Source organism: Apteryx mantelli, chromosome 10 (assembly GCF_036417845.1).
Source record: "Apteryx mantelli isolate bAptMan1 chromosome 10, bAptMan1.hap1, whole genome shotgun sequence".
NCBI lineage: Eukaryota > Metazoa > Chordata > Aves > Apterygiformes > Apterygidae > Apteryx > Apteryx mantelli.
Window position 1 is genome coordinate 20,827,308 of NC_089987.1, and position 16,032 is coordinate 20,843,339.

The window sequence follows — 16,032 nt, forward strand, 5'->3', positions numbered from 1 at the left end:
GTCAAATCAGACAAGTTAACTTTATCAACCAGTAGTACAGAATGGTTATAGATTTAACTTCCAGGCTTAAAATAGGAAAAGTAGAATGTCTGGATTATAATACTGAACAGGACAGCAACTGTAACTGTGGTGTGCTGGGGGAGATCAGACAAGCTGCAAAGGCAGGAAGCACAAGGATGGAATATTTGAGTCATCCTTTGTAGAATGGGTAAGTGTCATGACTGCTTCATGGAGCACTAAGTCATGAGAAGAACCCACAAGGGGAAACATCACTTTATTTGGTCCCAAGAAACGCACAGGAACTGGTTCAGAAATCTTACTTTTAAAGAGTTCTTCTGTATCGGTTTCAGTATTGCAGGTTGTGACAAATTTCAGTAATACTTCAGAAGGGGAACTACATGAAAATAATGTAATTTACTCCCCCCCAAAAGTCAAAAAAAGGGTAAAATGATTGCAAGCAGTCTGCAGACTCTCAATGAAGGTTCAGACTAAACATATAATTAAATTTCACAGTGAGAGACTAGAATTTGCTTCCAAATGCAGAAAACTGAAAAGAACATGAAAATAATTAGGTTAAATGTGAAATCTGGTGAGACAGAGCAAGAAGTTCTAGATCAAGAAGTTCCTAAGAATGAGTTCTTAGTCCTAAAAAAGCAAGAGGCTTGAGACCTGTCAGAATACCACTAGGACCAGTAGATAACAAAACAGGAATTCAAGTAACTACTAAAAGAAACGCAAAAGACCAAGTGACCCTAGAAAATTTTTTGCATTGATGTTCACAGTCAAGGAACTTGAGATTCCCATGCCAAAGTCCTTTTTAAAAGGGACATGTTGCAAGTTTAAGCGTCAGTAAAAAGTTTTTAGAACAAATAGATGAAACAGTGACAATTCACAACTGGATGACATGCCAGACAACAATTCCAAAAGAATAAGAAACAGTTGAACTATTAACTGCAAAGTATAACCTCTTGCTTAAATCTGATTTGGAGCCAGAGGACTCTAAGTTGGTAAATATGATACTGCTGCTGCTCAGCTATTCAGAGTAATAAATAACAAAAATTGCCTGCAAACATCTAGAGGAAAGACCTCATGATTAAAAAAAAGAGTCAGTAAAGGAGTGGAAATGAGGGTAAAGCAAGGAAAAAAACCTACCCTGATTCCATACATACAGTGAACAAGCTGTCTGGACTGTTACCATTTGAAGCAATCTTGAATTTGAATGGACAATTTTTTGAAAGCTTGAGCTCAGTAGTGTTCAAAAAAGGGGCAAATAAAATGTTAGGATCAATTAGGAAAGCAGTACAGAACAAAACAAATACGCCCACATCTTGATGATGGTTTCCTTCTCTCTTCACTGATGTCAAACTAGAATTAGATGCATACAAGTTATTGCTGTCAAGGTTTTGTTTGTTTGCTTGCCTTTTTTTTTTTTTTTTTTTTTTTAGGGTAACTAGCATGACCAAAGATTTGGAAAGGAAATTATGTTGAATGAGATAGGACTCTTCCATCTAGAAAAGAAAATGCATGAGAGGAATATACTAAAGATCAATAAAACTAATGGGTAGCAGGGAAGAGGTGATGGAAAGTACTTCTTAGGAGAGACAACAACCAGTGTCTGACAAATGAAATAATTATGTAGCAAGCTCAACACAAATGAAAAGGGCTGTTACAACTTTATGTAGTTAAGCTTTGGAACTTACTGGCAGAGTGTTGTGGATGCCAGAATTTTACACAGATCAAAAAGACTGATGGGAAAAAATAATCCATATAGGACTGTTCAGCACAAAAGATACTGTCTCTGGCTCAGGAATTCCCTATGCCAAAGACATTTTGGAGACTGACAGAACATGCTGGGGAAGGATCATTGTGTGCTTGCCTGTGTCTCTGCTGACCATTATATACCAAATGGAATGTAATACAAACTGGTTTGCTTGTAGTCCTCCATGGAAGTAGTGTTTTTTACCTATGAAACCCTAAAATGCTCAGTAACTGCTTATTAGAGAGATTGTCTTATCCTGTAGAAAGTATAGGTGCCGATTACAGATTACCAGCTTCCTGTGTGGGGAAAATGTCATTTACGCTATTTCCAGAAAGGTCTTTAGGGTTCAGGAATGGCTTTTATTTTTCTTCATGCTCCAGTACGTAGTATTTCTCTCTCAGCAGTCACAGAGATTCATGGGAATTGAAGTACAGACTAGTATAGGAACATGGTAGTATTTGGCTGGCATTTGATTGAAAAAGATAACGTACTTACCTTTCTTGTTGTAACTTCAGACACCTATCTCACACTATATCTGAATGCTTTTTTAGTCTAATATTTGTTAAGATGCTACAAGTATACAAGTTGACAGACAAATCATATGGATTGGTCTCACTGAGAGAATAGCTTAAGGTGGCATTGTAGACCTGATGAAACAAAGCAATGGGAGGAAAAAATAGACCTTACAAATGTGTCAAAGCACCAATTCCTCTCTATTTTTAAGAACTTGTTACTGTAAATTTTTAAAGCTTTTTATTTATCTAACACCCCCCCCACCAAACAACCTGTTATTAAAAGCACCAGCTTTTGTGACATTGGCATGTTTCATAATGCAAGAGCTTGGTTCTATTGGAATCAGCTGATGTGGATAACTTTGTTTAAGTGAGGATATCTCCTGAGGGGTTGGTCAGTACTGCTAACAGGGCCATGGTTTGAGGTTCTGACTCCAAAGCAGTGATGCATTTATTGGAACAGCTGATGAGATTATTACGCCTAGCTGTATGTCTCTCTCACTGCACAGATGGCTGAGCTGTTCAACCTAATTTTAGTTCATCTTAAAACGCTGGATTGCAAATTACAGCAGTTTAGAAGATTTTCATGAACAGTCTGGTTGTTCATGCAGCAAACAGCTGGAGCAATAGCTTTATCAGCTGTCCCAGTGCAAGTCTTCAGTGATCAGGAGGCAAAGCCCTTAGCCTAAAAGTTAAAAGGAAAAAAGGAGGAAAAAAAAAAAAAAAAAACAGGCCTCCAAGGAGTTGTGGCCCAGTTTTTGTATCAATCTCAGCGGCTCACTGTCTTTCATGTGTGCAGTCAGTAGGGACTTACAAAAGCAAACAGAACACTATGTGAAGTCAAAACAGTGGGAACAGACCATGAATAGAGCAAATATGTGGTTGCTCATTTTACAAGCTTGACAGCAAAAGAGCTGGTTAACTTCATCTCTGTCTTACTGGTATTGGTGTTAGTATGCCTTTAAAAAACAAAAACAAAAAGCAAACAAACAAACAAGGGGTTTGAGCCTCCAGATCACTTTCATGTTTTGTTAGATGCAGCACAGAGAAAAAAAAAAATTTGCAGTACACTGTACTACTGTCAGTATTGAGAGGTCCATCTAAGTCTGCAGCAGAATGTTTTTTCCCACTGATCTAAATTCTGTTCTGCACAATCTATTTTTAACTAATAGTATAAATCTACCAGCCAGCTTACGTTTTGTATAAATACTGGGGAAGAAAAAGGTGAAACTATTGCAAATAAAGTAACAGTTGAAATTCTGAAATCTGGGATAACTGCCAAAGAGGTCAATTAAATAGACACAGGATAGTTATTAAAAGTTATTTTCATTTCACAGTGAGGGGGGGGAGAGGGGGAAACAAACTTGTATTGCATTTTGATCCATGCCATACCTGACAATCAAGTTTTCAAAATGCTATGATCATCTTTGTAGTGGAGGGATGCACCATATTTCTGTAGAGATTGTAGCATATGCCAGCCTTCTCTTATTTTGATCTTATTCTTGTCCAGTACTGATCACGTCATAAATCCTGCTTCTGATCCAGTCATTATTTCAAGATTAGCAGCCTTGATTATTAGCACATAAAACATTTGCTAGCACTTTTGATGTTATCAGCTCAATTGACACTGATTGCTCAAAACAGTTTTCAGGTGATCAGTAGGTAAAAAATCAGTACTAAATATTAGCTAGACCACTGTAACACCAAAAAACATGGGCTGAAGGGCAAAAGGAAATTTTATAAAATACAAGTGCATGTATTAAATTGGCTAAGTCACATCTTGGTTTCCTGGCATCTAATTGCTAACTGGATGTCATTTAAGGTTAAGTGAAAGGGCATATGAAATTTTATCTAGCTATATTTCAAGAACAGTGTTCCCCCTGCCCCCACCATAGTTGAAAATAGGAAAGTAGGGATAAAGCTTTCTTCTGCATGTATAGCAAACAAGTTTTCTTTTGTTATATAAAATATCATCAGTGTTGCCCGAGCTCTGTCCTTTCTCAGGCCTGTTGAAGTAGACTTCCTCTCCCAATCTGCTCATCTAAGAACTTAGATTTTGCTGAGCAACATTCATGAAAAATCTGTGTTTATGTTCATGAGTTAGGCCTTGAGTTTTAATCACAGACCACTGCACGTTCTACGGTAATAATGACCCTGTGTGGAGGAAGGTAATGTGTCATACATTCAAATACTACCCTTTAGATTTCTAATTCAGTCTTTAAGCTAATAGTATTTACTCCATCAGAAAGGAATACAAAAAGGGAAACCACCATATGATTTTACCTTCAATCCTGTACATTTCAATGTAAGATTTTACTTTTCTTATTTACTATTATTTATATTTTAAAATTAATCCTTCATCAATTTGTACCATCCCACTGTCAGACAAGTTAATTATACTGCTGGTAAACACAGGATGTCCTTCATATAAAGCCAAATGCTTCCCAATTTAGACATATCCAGGCATCTCATCATTTGCTGCCTTAAAGCTGAGTTGTGCATCTCTTCAGTGAACTATTTCAAAGGATTTCCAGGCTACCTAATTTTGGTAAATATTCAATATGGCTTCTTAACAATGTTCTTCAGGCTTTAAAAGACCAGGTTTCACTAGAAAAGCTGCTTTCTTGGTTTAAGAGGCCACTGCTGCAGCTGGTAGCCTGCATGTTGGATCTGTACACCCCTCTGTGCCGCTCAGCCGTTCCACTGCCTGCAAGCGTTGGGCATGGCCAGACAGGAGCAAGCTGGTAATCTTGCTTAGCCCATGACCACATGGCTCCCGACACAGCCCCGCTCAGCTGTCTCAAGCCTGGCAGCCAGCCTGCTGCAGTACAGAAGGTGAGGGCACTTCTTTGATCTCAGCTACTAGATTTTGTGCTTCCTTTGAAGCAGTTTACTATCATCTGCAGTTGTTTGGGGTTTTTTTTTTTAAACAAATTAAGTCAGTGCGTACAGTCTTCCAGAGTCTGCAGGCTTCCCCTTGTACATTTGTTGCTTACAGATTTAGACAGCTGCAGTGCAAAATGGGCACTCTTGGAAAGCATAAAATAAGATGTGCTAGGCAGGACGCTATGGGCTATGGAAAAGTGAAAAACCACCTTTGCCAGAGACAAATGGCAGAAGGATTCAGGCTTGCATGGCTGTCGGACAGAACTCCAATTTAGACACTGTTTATAATAAAAAATAAATAAATAAAAAAGGGGCGCACCTGAATACTGGTTCGGTTTAAAATTTAGCAGTCCTAGCAAAACCACTAGCGCAAGTACAACTATTCCACTAGAATTTTCTGTTACAAAGAAGGAGAGAAGAGGATGAACTACTGGTACTGCATTCCAATTAGAAACTGTAGATGTTTCTAATGTAAATCCATATAAACCACATAAATCTGTATTGGCCACAGACTAAAAGTGTTACCCCACCCCCCACCCCACCCCCAACCAATTCTCTTACAGCAAAATGCAAAGCATGACAGTGCTATTACACTGAGGTATACAACTTCTTTGTAAACAAGTAGATAATTATTAAAAGAACACACACAAGCCACACACACTAACCTGTAACTTGAATGTAATACTCCATGAAATGAATTATGAATTATTTAGGTAAATTTAATGCCACATGGCTACAGTGCTGTTCAGTAAGCAAACGCCTTTGCCTGTGGGACTACAGAATGGTGTAACAGTATAGATCAGTTTGTTTTGATGTTGCCCCCCAAAACCCCCACATGCCATATGTGTGTGTGTCTATATATACATGTATATAATATATATAAAATCTATCAAAACTTAAAGAAAGTGACAATTAAATAATTTTAATGTATAAAAGGGATTTAGTCATGTGTAGTGCTGAACAGCTGCAATATTTGGTTTTCACAAAACAGCTGTTCAGCGGTATACAATAGGTGTTAGTTACTAGGGTCCTGTAGTTAGAGCAAGTTCTGAGTGTCCTGAGAGGAACTGGAGTGTGCTACTTATACGTGAACTTCTAAATTCAGTAAAAAGCACCTTGTTTTGTAACAGCTGCTTACTTAGGTACTATGTTGATAAATAAAAATATTTTGTAAGGATCCTACCTACAGTCACAATTTTCACTGGTATAGTACCAGTTAAATTCATTGAATGAAACAGGTTTTTTGAAGCCTAATAATGTGCAGTCTTGTAATGTTCAAGGGAATTGCTTTGTACATATAGCTCACCTGAACTGTTTTAACCTTTGGGCTGCCATAATGTGCATTTCTAACAAACAGATCTGTCCTAACGTTCACGCAAGAGAATACCATTACCATTGACTGACTTTTAGATAACAAATACCTCCTCCACAACTGAATATGGTTATGTGACATAAGGTGATTTTAAAGCTTTCCTAAATAAACTACTAAAATACAGACAGAACCTGTTTTCAGAGTAGGCTATATAACGTATATGTATGCATGCATATATATATACATATATATATATGGAGAGTGAGAGAGAGAGAGAGAGAAAGTAAAGGCAATAATATATGTTATTCTTACAGTTTAATCACAATGAATTTGTATTGTAAAATGTGGCTAATAATTAGCAAAATCGTTAAGCAGTTACTTTATGTAGAAACCCGATACAAAATTCTTTGGTGGTTTTCTATTCAAATATAGAAGGTGATGCATTGGCTACTGTTACAGATACTAGAAAACATTCACGACATTAGTGCATTTTCTTTCAGGTCCCCTTATGATGCTACTGCTGCCACAAACGGCAATGTTCAGACTGTTGAGTACTTTATAAACATAAAGCACAATTTACCCTCCCTGTACATTGATTCTGTTAGGACACGGCACATTCCAATTTTGTCCTAATCTTAAAGACTGGAAAGAAGCTAAATCCTCCTATGGGAAAATTAAGGAAGCATTAACAAGGGTGGTGAAGGATATGACCACTATTCTGTAAAGTGAAAGGCAAAGTTACCCAGTGGAGTATAAAGGAGCAAAAGCCTGGTTTCAAAATCTGTTAAGCCTTTCAGTAGAAGCAGCTTACTAGGAAAACAAACTTCTCTTACTAGGAAAGGCCCCATTCAACAAAAGGATCCTATAATAAGTCAATTTATAAAAGGTCCAACAAATCTGTGTTAGAGGGTTTCTTTTATTATTATAATTGGGCATATTCAAATGTCTTACAATTAAAAGGTTCAACATCTACTGCCACTCTGTGGAAAAGAGTTACCATAATTGCCTCCTCTAAGTATTATGTGATACTGTATATTTTTGTTCATGTCTTATATTTATCTAAAATTTTTCTATATTAAATGTGGTATTTTTCTTTTCTGCTTAGAATATTACAGATTCCCTTTTCTCAGTTAAACTTACCATTGCCCCCTTTATAAAATGGGCATTCACATCAGTGCATTTAAGCTCAACCATTAAAATTATTCCTGTCATCTCTCAAATTAAATGATACTTGCACTTTTGTCTAGGCTTTAGAGTAACACTGAAACTTTCATTTGTTGATAACTTCTACACTAATTTCTTGTATTTATAGTGGTGTCCCTCACTTGTAAATAGTAATAATTGACTATTGTCTGCTGAATTCATCACACACACACACGTGATTTGACCTGCATATTAGTCAGTCTCAATTCTTTGTGATAGAAGAAGTTGACTCATAAAGCTAAGAAAGTTCCTGCAGTTTCAGAAATGCAAGTTTTCAGAAGACTGGCTAATTAAATAGATATGTAGTACTAAAGATACTGTATTAACCCAAATCCAAGTTCTGAGGAAGTTCTGTAAGTAGCTTGATATGGCCAAGATTCCCAGAGCAGAGCTGCTTGTCCCTGTTACATTCTCAAGCAGAAGGGGGTCTGTGGGGAAATCTGTATTGAACCTGCCTATGCTGTGCCTTTCAGTTACCCGTTTTTCATGAATATACATTTACTTGCTTTAAGTGTTTTGGGGATCCTCCAACATGGATTACGGTAAGTACATAGTGCAATACTAAGAAAAGCTAGAACATTTTTTTTTTTCTTGAATAACTCTTACTGAAATTAGGTTTTTTTCATCCTTTGTTCCTTAACTGCATTAAGGCTTAGCACCAAAATACTTTTTTAAAGGGGGCTTATTGATGAGTGCTGCATTTTGGAATGCATAAACACAGCCACTTTTTTTTTTTGTAGTGAATGAGATCATAGGAAGAGATATGTCACAGATCTCAGTGTCACATGGAACAACAGTGGCCAGCCAGTCTCCACGTACATGCCCTGGATCGCTGGAGACAGGAATATCCGATGAAATCCAGTAACAGATAAGCTTACAGCTAAGCATCCATGAAAGCTTCACAGTTTCTCTGAATATTACTTCATCCTCTTCCTCTTTAGACTCTTACTGTGCTTCCAACTCTGTGGCCTTTATGAACTGGAACAGTGGATCCTTGCATAGCCCTTTTAGTGGGTTACATTTTTGATGTAGAGACAGAGCATTTATAATGATAGTTCCTCAGATGCTGTAAAGTGACTTCTTAAAAATGGACACACAGAATCTACACCAGATATTTTAACTGTTCAAAAGTTACAAACAAGCTTTGCTTTTTTGCATTTAAATAGAATACTTTTATATTGTAAGTGCTTCAAATGTGTGAAGATGTTAGTTTGCTCTTATAATAGTCACAGTACTGAACGTGGAGAAAGATTTAATACACATCTTCAGTGTGCTGCTTTCCCTTAGAGATAGTATAGTTGTAACTGATGATTTGTAACACCTTTTGGTCATTTTGGAAAGCCTTTAAGCTTATATTGTTTAAAATTTTTTTAATAAGATCTTCCAGAGGCAAATCATACCTGTCATCTGAAGCCAATGCCATGGAAGTCATTGTGTATACAAATACTTTAGTGTTTTCTCTCTTAGATTCATAGGAAGCAAAGCCAAATGTAGATCTGCACTTGTTTATAAACTGAAAATGTTACTTGATAGGCTGCAAAAAGACCATTCCATCATGGAAGTGTTGGGATAGAAATGACATTCCAAAATTTAACTTTTATAACTTTGTGGATAATCTTCCTGTACTTTATTAGCACAGGCTCCTTCTTGAAATAGCTTTTCTTAGAAAGTTACATTTGTAATCCAATTTGAGAACTAGGATTTTAGAGTAAAGAACTGCAACTTCAAAGCCATGTTAGATACAGAAGAAACTTAATATTTGCTGAGGATCTGAGTGTTCCTGTTATCACTACAGAATACTGTTTTGAAATTACCAGCTCAGTGGCATTCAAATTTTCCATGCAATAAATCATTTGGTCACATCTGTATCTTTTATGTGCTGTATGCCTGAACCATGCCACTTTGAAGTCCTAAGGAGATGACAATTACAGTTCCTTAAATTTAAACTGTTTATAAGCTTTAGTCTGATAAAACATAATTTACTGTGAATTAGTGATTAAGTAGTATAATTTGCCCATGTTGAATTGTAAATGCGTGAAGCAGAAGTTACCAAAGAAATGCACAAGATTCATGGCAGCAGTATACTTTGTGCTGTGTTCAAAGGATGCATTTCCCTTACCCATATAATCTGATAATGTTTACATAGTTATCAAAAAATCTCAGGCCTCTATGATCAGAAACCTAGGAGAGGATCTGAAACTGCCTGTTTAGGCCAGAAACACCCACCACCCCAATGCCCCCTTGTCCCCCCAAAGTAACTGTAGTTTACGAAGCTTTCTGATGTGGTTCATACAGGGTACAATAACAATCACAGCAAAGTAAGATCAGAAATACACTGAACCTCAAATATTTAAGGTTTTTTTTTTTTTAGCTCCTCATTTGGGCAAGTCATGATGTTCCAATGAAAATATAGAGCCAACATTCAAAATTATCAAAATATAGAAAGGGTAGTTGCATTAAAACTAGCTCAGACCATTGTGGACATTTTAATGGCTGAACACATATGGAGGACGTGCCTGTTCTGTAGAAAAATGTTATAGACTCTTAAAATTACAGTAGAACATCTTAAAGTGGACTCCATTAATGAAAAAACCTGTAAGAGTAAATATGGATTTCTAATGATGCATTTTGGCAGACAATCAGGGGGAAGCTTTACATTGAGCCTCTCGCAGACAAAACATTACACCTAAACTTAAGTCAGAGTCCAAGCAATACCATTAAAGTAGCTATAACCACACTTCTGTAATAGTTGAATCATTGACTTTTAAAAAGGCCATACATTAAGCAGGTGAAATTAGAACTTTTCATAAATTACTTCCTTTTAAGAGTGCAACCTAAGCCTACTATATAGGCAATTCATAGTTATTTCAAACAACTTAATGCTAGGCCACTATGTATGTGCTGGGAATCTAAGCATCCTTTTTGTGAATGTATTGTTCGATGGTGCAAATCTTTAAATTTGAAAGGAAAAAAAAAAAATTGGCAGGGCTGTAACCTGAAAAGTGTGATATTGTAACTGTCCCTCAGTGATGGTGCTTTACTCTGTCCTCTACTCATTTACGTTAATGATCCTAGAAAAGGGTTGACATGTTCAGAAATACATCTACTTATGTTTTTAAAACACTTTTTAAAAAAAGCAAAACAAAAAAAAAGCAAAAAACACTGTAAGATATGTAATTGTTTTCAGACTGTGTGCTGGTGGCAAGGTATGTCCCAGTTTTCATTCATGTACCAGGTCTTTTGCATTAACCATTGTTTGTAGGAGAATTCTAACTTCAAAGCTTTTCATACTGTATGGGATTTATGCTCCTTTATCCTACTGGTACAGACTTCTCCTTGCAAGTTCTCCAAGTAAGTAGCTGGAATTCATACTGTACCTAAAATATAGGAGCCCAAACAATCCAGAGTTGCTATGCACTAAATTTTCTGATGCCTTTAAATACCTTGATGCCTGTAGACATAGAGATGCTTTCCTATTTAAAAATGAAATTAAAAAAAAATATAGCTTTGGATACTAAAGCAGTTTTGTATTTGCCTTGTAAAAGCTTCAGTACAAGGGTCTTAATTTTATTTTAGCTTGTGTGGTAATGTAGGTGAAAGACTGTTAATCTTGTATAATTTTAGTGGTATAAAAAGCACACAATCTCTATTGGACTATGCAAATTTAATTAAACAACAGAACCCTGCAACTGTTGATATTTTGTTGGCATCCACTTTCTTGCCCTTAAGTCCCTTCTCCTCCCTGAGCCCTCTTCCAAAACTTACTGCTAACTTAGATTATAAACCTGAAGGAAAGCCTTAATGATGAGGTAGCTTCTCTATAAGGCGGGGTCGAAGATCAACATTAAAACAAAAATTAAGGGGTAGTATAGTAATCCATGGAGCAAAAAAAGTTTTAATTTCTGAAATTACCATAAACTAGCAATCTGAATTTCCATAGTAAAGCTTTCATATGTTATCAGTGGAACTGCCATCTTTTTTAAACCAAAGAATGAAAAGAACATGACCGTTTTGTTCTGATGCAAACAAAGCTTTGAAAGTCTATTTTTGATACTCACAATGGATGTCATTCCTTGAGGTTTGGAAATCATTCAAATTGAAGTTTTATATTTAAAAATATGGGACAATAAAGATTAAGTTCTAGATGTTTACAGAGCCTTGTATTGTAATTTCATGTACATTTTGTATTTTAAACTTTTTTTGTAAGTTATGATTGCAGTGCTACTTGCAGAAATAAAGGGAAGAACTTGCATTTTTAGGCTCTTAAAATCATAGTGTTGAAATAAATAAAAAGAATGCAAATTTGTTGTCATTTATTCAACATACAGCCTCAAATGTAGAGTGGGAAGAAATTCTGTATTTGTGATGCAGTGGTAAAGAGCTATGCTGAGGTATGACATAACGTTATGAAATGTAGGACGCTTAAGATTCTCCCTAGAAGAGTGGTGCTTTTGAAGCAATATTAGAAGAGATTGGGGCACAACTGTGAGCCAACAACTGTGAGCCGATACATACATATTTAATGAGTGATCAGCAGTGCTGACAGAGTATCAGTCTGCATAATTACTGGTGATTTTTCATTTGCAAATGATATTGTTTCAATTGAACTGTCACAAAATTATTTCAGGAATTATTATTATTACACAGGGCAGCCTTATAAACAGTAATCATCATTCTTGAAAGGGTATAATCACAGACATAACGCAATTAAACTGTTTCAGAAATAGATGTAGAATTCCTATAGCCAAAATCCAAATTATTTACCAAAGCTTGGCTAATCAAGCAGTACTGAGGGAAATGCCTTCAGGAACAGCATTGTGGATTCAGGCCTTTAAATCTAAATCCCATCTGGGTGATACTGGGGATACTGAAAAGATTTTTATCTCCCTTGTAGGTAGATGACTCTGTAATCAAACTATCTGTGAAATCTCTAGGTGTATTAAGAGCTACAAGTGCTCCAAATTCTAAGTTTAGGTGAAAGCTCTGGCAATGCTGCAACTGCCCAGAGGGAAGAGGCACAGATCACAGCGATCTCCTACTCACCCTGCACAGGGAGACCATGGGCCAGTTTAGGATTAGTGCCTTACACAGAACATATGTCCTGACAAGATTACCTTCACTGATGGTTTCCAGCTGTAACTATAACAGAAAGGGGCAGCTACAGTGCCAATAACTGAATGCAAAGTAATTATATCTGAGGTTTACTAAATATAGCACTAGGAGTCTGAAAGCTATTCCACATGTTTTCTAGTATAATTAGCAGCTATGTAATTAGCATATAACAACACTAGTAATAATCCATGGATTGACTGCATATACTTTACGGTCAATTCAAGTCTTCTTTCAAATGCAAATAGGCTGAAGTCTGATTGAGTAAGGTTGAAAGGATAGGACAGATAGGATATCTTTCTCAAGCCTCACCTAATTCATTACAATGGAATTCTTCTCCACATACTTCCCCCCCCCTTTCCCTTCCTTAGCTTTAATTCAGTAACAGGAATAATACTGAGAAACTAGCCACTCTTGTAGTAATTAAAGTATTAAGCTATCTATCTGAAAGACCATGGAAGAGTCCAATCAAATACATCAACATGGAAAAGAAAAAGAATTTCTTCTATATTTAAATTCTTGGATAGTTTTGTGTATAGGCTTGTCTGGTAGCTCTGAACCTTATTCTGCCTACTAAAAAAAGAGGTTTATCAGTCATTCTCATCACACAAAAAGCATTGTCATTTGTCAAGATTCTCTAAAAAAAATAAGGAATTATTTTATAATAACCTACTGTTACCTTTGTTACCAATAGTATCTGCTATATATAAAAGAGAATAGAAGGAAAAATTAACCAGCCTATAAGATAGGATCCTAAGTGACACAGGAGTAAGAAAAATAGGATACTTGCTTTACAAACACTTGTATGCACCATGAATTTTGTTTTACAAAAGACTGCTCTGCTAGAAGAGTCTAGCTTTACACAATTGTCTTGTGACTAAAGCAAAGTTCTCCCAGCTGCTTCAGCAGATTTTGAGTAGGGATTTTTTTTATGTCAGTTTACTATCTTTAAATACTATCTGGGAACTTAAAATAGAAGTGCTCATCTCTTCCCTGCTGTCATAGTTGTGGCATCTGCTGATAACAGCTGGAAGACTGACTGTAATCTGTGCTTGCTCCTGTTACAAAGACTTCCCTCTTGAAAAGTCATGTTATGACATTTCTTGTTAGACACCTTTATTCATAAAAGATACCTAGTTAAGTGTTGGTGCATTTGATGTACGCCTATCCAAAATTCTTCCACTCACAAGGACATGCATACAGTCAGATATACAAGAAAACCTTAATAGCTCACACTTCCAAAAGTCAGAGAAGTCGTATCAAGCTTCCTGTGCATACCTTGACTTATTGGCAAGCTATGTTTGCTTTCTTGCCTTTTCAGCTTTCAGTCAAGTATCTCCTGAGGAGACAGTAAAATTGAATGAAGAACAAATACTGAAAAACAAAAATCCCACTTAAGTGGACCTAATCCACCATTTTTTCTTGCTGACTTCAGTTAATTTAGTCCTCACCTCTTAATACACTTCAGAGACAGTTAAGCCTTCCATACACAAACAGTTTGAACATCTCTCAGAAATACAATTGCATTTATTTTTTTATATATATATAAAACTGCAATTATAAAACTCAAGCCTTTAAGGGGAGAATGATAAAGCCCTGGTGGGCAAATAAGAGCAACAATCTTAAGAGTCATCATTTGTTCAGCAAGACCATGTTTTGATGGAAGATCATTAGAATAGTTAACCAACCCAATCTTGTTAAAAATAGTTTTCACTACAGTTAGTAAATGTCTAGATCCTTCTCAAAGCAGTGATTTGAGCCCTGAGGGCCTCAGTACTTGCAGATTCATTTCAAGAGACTCTTGCCATTAAGGTTTTCTTCTTATAAAAAGATTCAGCATGACAAAGCAAATCAAAAAGGCAAATATATTGACGATAAACACTTCTGAATGCAGGAGCTATGTTATCCATAAAGATGGAATCAATGAAAGGGATATAAAGCACAGTCTGGAAGAAATCAAAAAGATGTACAGTATGAAAAATTGCTGAAGGGTGGGTAGACTGATTCTCTAGATGCAAAGAAGACAGAGACTATCTGAAATGATTTAAACAACTCTTACTGATAACAATACAAAGTAGTTCTGATCAGCAAGGTCCTGCCCTTGCATCAAGAAGTTCAAGGCCAACAAATAACTCTCTTCTCTGACAGTAGTTCAAATTACAACTAATTGACAGAGTATTTGTACCCTGGTACTGTTTTTTTTCAATCTCAGTAACCAGACTCCAGTTTTGTTTAGAGTTGTATAAATGCAGTTCCATCCTCCCACTCACTCCTACTTCTTCCTATCACCTCTAGCATACAAGAAAAGCTGTCAGCTTTTTCTTTTCCGTAACTTTTGACCATACTTTTCTTTGAAAAGTGATGGAGTGTATGCACCTCAAGAGTACTCAGCACCTGAAGAGTACTCAGCAATTCCAAAAAAATAGTTTGGGAATGCAGTGGTGGATAATCAGTGGTATCACCTCAAATAAGCAGGAGGGGAAAAGGAGCAATACTGATTACTTGGGAAGGTCCTTTCAATACAAACTAGAGAAGACAAGGAAACACCCTGTGGGAAATCCTGTCAGTTGGAAAAGCCATCATTTCTAAGAAAGCAAGTAGTTTTAAATGAACAATAAGCACACTACACCTTAACTGCAGCAGCTAGTACCAAACATACAAGTTCCTAAGCCAAACTTCTTAACATACCGGTGCTTCTGCAGCCATGGCTGACACTAGCAAGAGTAAAGCTAGCATAGTGCTGGCTTTAACAGATTTCAGGATTTAATCTGGTATTGAGCATCCTTTAAGACATGGCATGAAAGCTCAGGGTCGCCTTTCTAAATTAATATAGCTTAGTACAAAAGCCATGAGGGATTCTCTCTGCCAAGCTGGCAACAACACTGTAAGAAATACTCACAACACAATAGCTGAGTGTTTTCCCAGTTCTCTTACATGCATCATAAATTTGTCCTCACTCCAATAAAGGGAGTGTTTGTAAATACTCCGTGAACTCCCGGGTTTATCCACCAGCCAAGTCTTTCTTACAATGCATTGGACAAGGACAAGACACTTCCAAAAGTCAGTATGTCACTCTTTTCAAGTAAGAAATTCTGTGAGTATGATGTAAGAATAGACTTCTCCAGTCTTCTGTCATTTGAATAAATGTCTTAAAACCTGCTGCACCAGTCTGCTCCAGAGCACTAGTTTCCTATGATTTCATGAGTTATGTTTTAGTTTTAAGGTCTGGCATTATAAGAAATACATCATAA

At 36.5% G+C, this 16,032-nt stretch overlaps 1 protein-coding gene across 2 annotated transcripts in view; it reads left to right on the forward strand.

Annotated features, from left to right (window-relative positions):
- NFATC3 (nuclear factor of activated T cells 3) overlaps positions 1 to 11,974 on the forward strand; it is a 79,098-nt gene extending 67,124 nt beyond the window's left edge. For both annotated transcript variants that reach the window (XM_067302620.1, XM_067302622.1), the window contains one exon: positions 8,413 to 11,974. In XM_067302620.1, the coding sequence (XP_067158721.1) occupies positions 8,413 to 8,537 (125 nt within the window). In that variant the 3' untranslated portion in view covers positions 8,538 to 11,974. The remainder of the gene's footprint in view (positions 1 to 8,412) is intronic.
- Positions 11,975 to 16,032: the final 4,058 nt, after the last annotated feature.